This window comes from Oryzias melastigma, linkage group LG8, assembly GCF_002922805.2.
Source record: "Oryzias melastigma strain HK-1 linkage group LG8, ASM292280v2, whole genome shotgun sequence".
NCBI classification, from domain to species: domain Eukaryota; kingdom Metazoa; phylum Chordata; class Actinopteri; order Beloniformes; family Adrianichthyidae; genus Oryzias; species Oryzias melastigma.
The window spans coordinates 15336460-15339074 of NC_050519.1; the positions used below are offsets into that span (position 1 = coordinate 15336460).

General features: G+C 40.2%; 1 protein-coding gene across 1 annotated transcript in view; it reads right to left on the reverse strand.

The window, feature by feature from the left end:
- xylt2 (xylosyltransferase II) overlaps positions 1 to 2615 on the reverse strand; it is a 12747-nt gene extending 10132 nt beyond the window's left edge. The window contains exon 1 of the mRNA XM_024272523.2: positions 2280 to 2615. Within this exon, the coding sequence (XP_024128291.1) occupies positions 2280 to 2411 (132 nt within the window). The 5' untranslated portion in view covers positions 2412 to 2615. The remainder of the gene's footprint in view (positions 1 to 2279) is intronic.

The window sequence follows — 2615 nt, forward strand, 5'->3', positions numbered from 1 at the left end:
TTAAGACCATCGTGTCAAAAATGTCCTGAATCAAAGTCAAGCTAGGCAGCGTCTTTACTTTCCAATTAAAAGTCGAGTGAAATCATATCGCCGTCACCATCTGCTGAAGAGGGAATCAGCAGCGGCGGCGGCAGAAGCCTCTCAGCTCTGCAGGGGAGGGCGGGAAAGCGCAGGGTGGTACAAGGATGACAGAGCTGTCGTCGTCTGCCTTCGCTAGACTCTTTTCACATGTCGCAGGAGATTATACATAAAACATGTGATGGCGTTCACACATGCGCAGCAAGCCACTAATTATAAAAGATGCAAAGCAAATACTAAGCATTAAAAAAAAGCACACTTGATGGGATAATTCATTAGCATTTTCAAAAATATGTTAATTTCCTGCATCTGCAAGTATAGCGACATGCAAAGTTCCTGTCTTGACATCTATATGCTTGACGACATCTGTTAATCACATAAAATGTATTGAACAAACCATTAGATTTTTTTTTACCTTTTTATAAACAATTTAAACTCCAAAACCTTAGTCAAAAACAAATATGTCAGCAGCAGGTTTAGTGAATCTCCATTACCGTTTTATAAGTTACTCATTTTTAACACTGATAAAAAAAGGCTGCTTTTAACATGTTCTTGTAGCCTATTTCTAATGATAGAAGACATATATTGAAGGACTTAAGAATAAGACTACATTTCTGAGTATTTTTTTTAATTGCTGTGAATCAGGAGCAAAAAAAAAGGTCTGAAAATGTTGTAATTGAAACGTACAAGTTTCTACGGCAAGCCACAAGCTCCCTACTCCACTTCATTCTCATGTGTCCACTTGTAGATGATCAAATGCATGTATGTCTTTGTTTTCCTCGTCCAAGCTGCCATCTGGCTGAAAACTTTAGGGCTAGATAGCTCCGACGTCGTCATTTTTGTTTAATCAGTAACTTTAGATTGGGGGGTGCGAGGGGCAGTAAGCTAGAGGGAGAGCAAGTAAACAAATGGATGATGGGAAGTCAGGGTGAGCTTGCTCCACATCGACAGTCATGCCCACAACATAGAGGTGAAATTTTGAATAAACTCCTGCTGCTCTGCAGAAACGATGTCCTAAAAAACTACACAGAATTTTTCGATTTTATCAAAAAAAAATTGCAAAATTGTGACTTTTAAAACACATCAAAAGATGATCGGATTGATCATAAGTATTTTAAGCATGAATGTATTAGGTTAAGTCGCAGTGAACTATTAGAACCAAGGAAGGAAATTGAAAACATGTCCCATAACTGCTTCCAGGGAATAAAGTGCTAAATCTAGGTCAGCAGCAAGTGTGTAAATCTGTCTGAGGAAGAGCCAGGCACCTGAGATTTGAGTTCACTGATTAGCCTCCTTTAAACTGAAGCGATCTGCAAAAATAAATCCCTTTGGTGGATTCAGGGAAGCTCCTGTCCTCAAAATACAGATCATTATTTTTCTTTTCTCTTACACATCTCTTTCCACCCTGCTCCAAAACCTGGAGGTACAAACACCAGAGAGGACTGTCTGATCAACACCTGAACAGAGTCCCCCATCTAACGTTTGGGCTTGTAATCCTGCTACAGCTGACATCTGGTAAAAGCTCACCTGAGCTTCTTTAGGAGGTGAAATGGATAAGCTGCAGCCTCAAGACAGTGCACTCCAGGTGTGCGAGACCGCCACGGGGATACAGTTTCAGCTAAACACTTGGCTTTTGTCTTAGTTTCAATGGTTGAAAAGAGACATTCCACTGCCAAACTTCAGGGTATCCCTGAGACATGATCCCAGGTTAAAACGTGCCCTAAAAAACAGCAGCTGCCACGTCGAGAAAAGCCAAATGGTGGTTATAAAACATATAAATACATTGGTGCGATCATTTATAAATGTAATTTTAACTTCTGAACGGGAAAAATGGTTATAACTCATATACAACTTGTGAGTTTGGCAATTTCAGTAAGTTTTCAACTCAGTTTTTGAAAACAAATGACTGCATCGTTTCCTAAGCATAATAAACAATGTTATTGCCTTGTTTTAAGTGTTAGACAAATGGCTCTTTTCCCTAAGTTGTTAAAAATGTATAATAAAATAAATAAACAGGCATAGTTGGAAAGTCAGGGGCTGGTCTGGTACACACTCTGGAGCTGCACTCTAGTGTTGCTAAAGGCTAAAACCTGCTAGCCTTCCAGTATAATAACTAGCTAGGTGCTAGCAGTTAGCGCCACAATTAAACCCAACCAAAAACCGCAGTCGTACAATAAATAAACACCTGGACACTTTCTTACCTCTGCTTCTCCTTCTTCTAAACTTCTTAGACTCCATACCACCAGCCCTTGGATGAGGAGGATAGTTAGTGCGGCTGCAATCGCTAGTTTGTATCGTCGGAGCAGCTTTTGCACTCGAGCGCTGGCCACCATTTTTCCTCACCAACTGACTTCGACCGAGCGCGTGCCGTTCAGCGCGCGGGACCACGCGGGGTCGCTGTTTCTCAACATGTAAACTCAGACCTCGAATGCTTCTTCTTTACAAATGTCTTCTTTTATTACAGATTCATTGGTTCCCCAAATGTTTTTTTTTCTTTCATTTTACTGCAATTAAAATATATTAATGCAAATTATTTT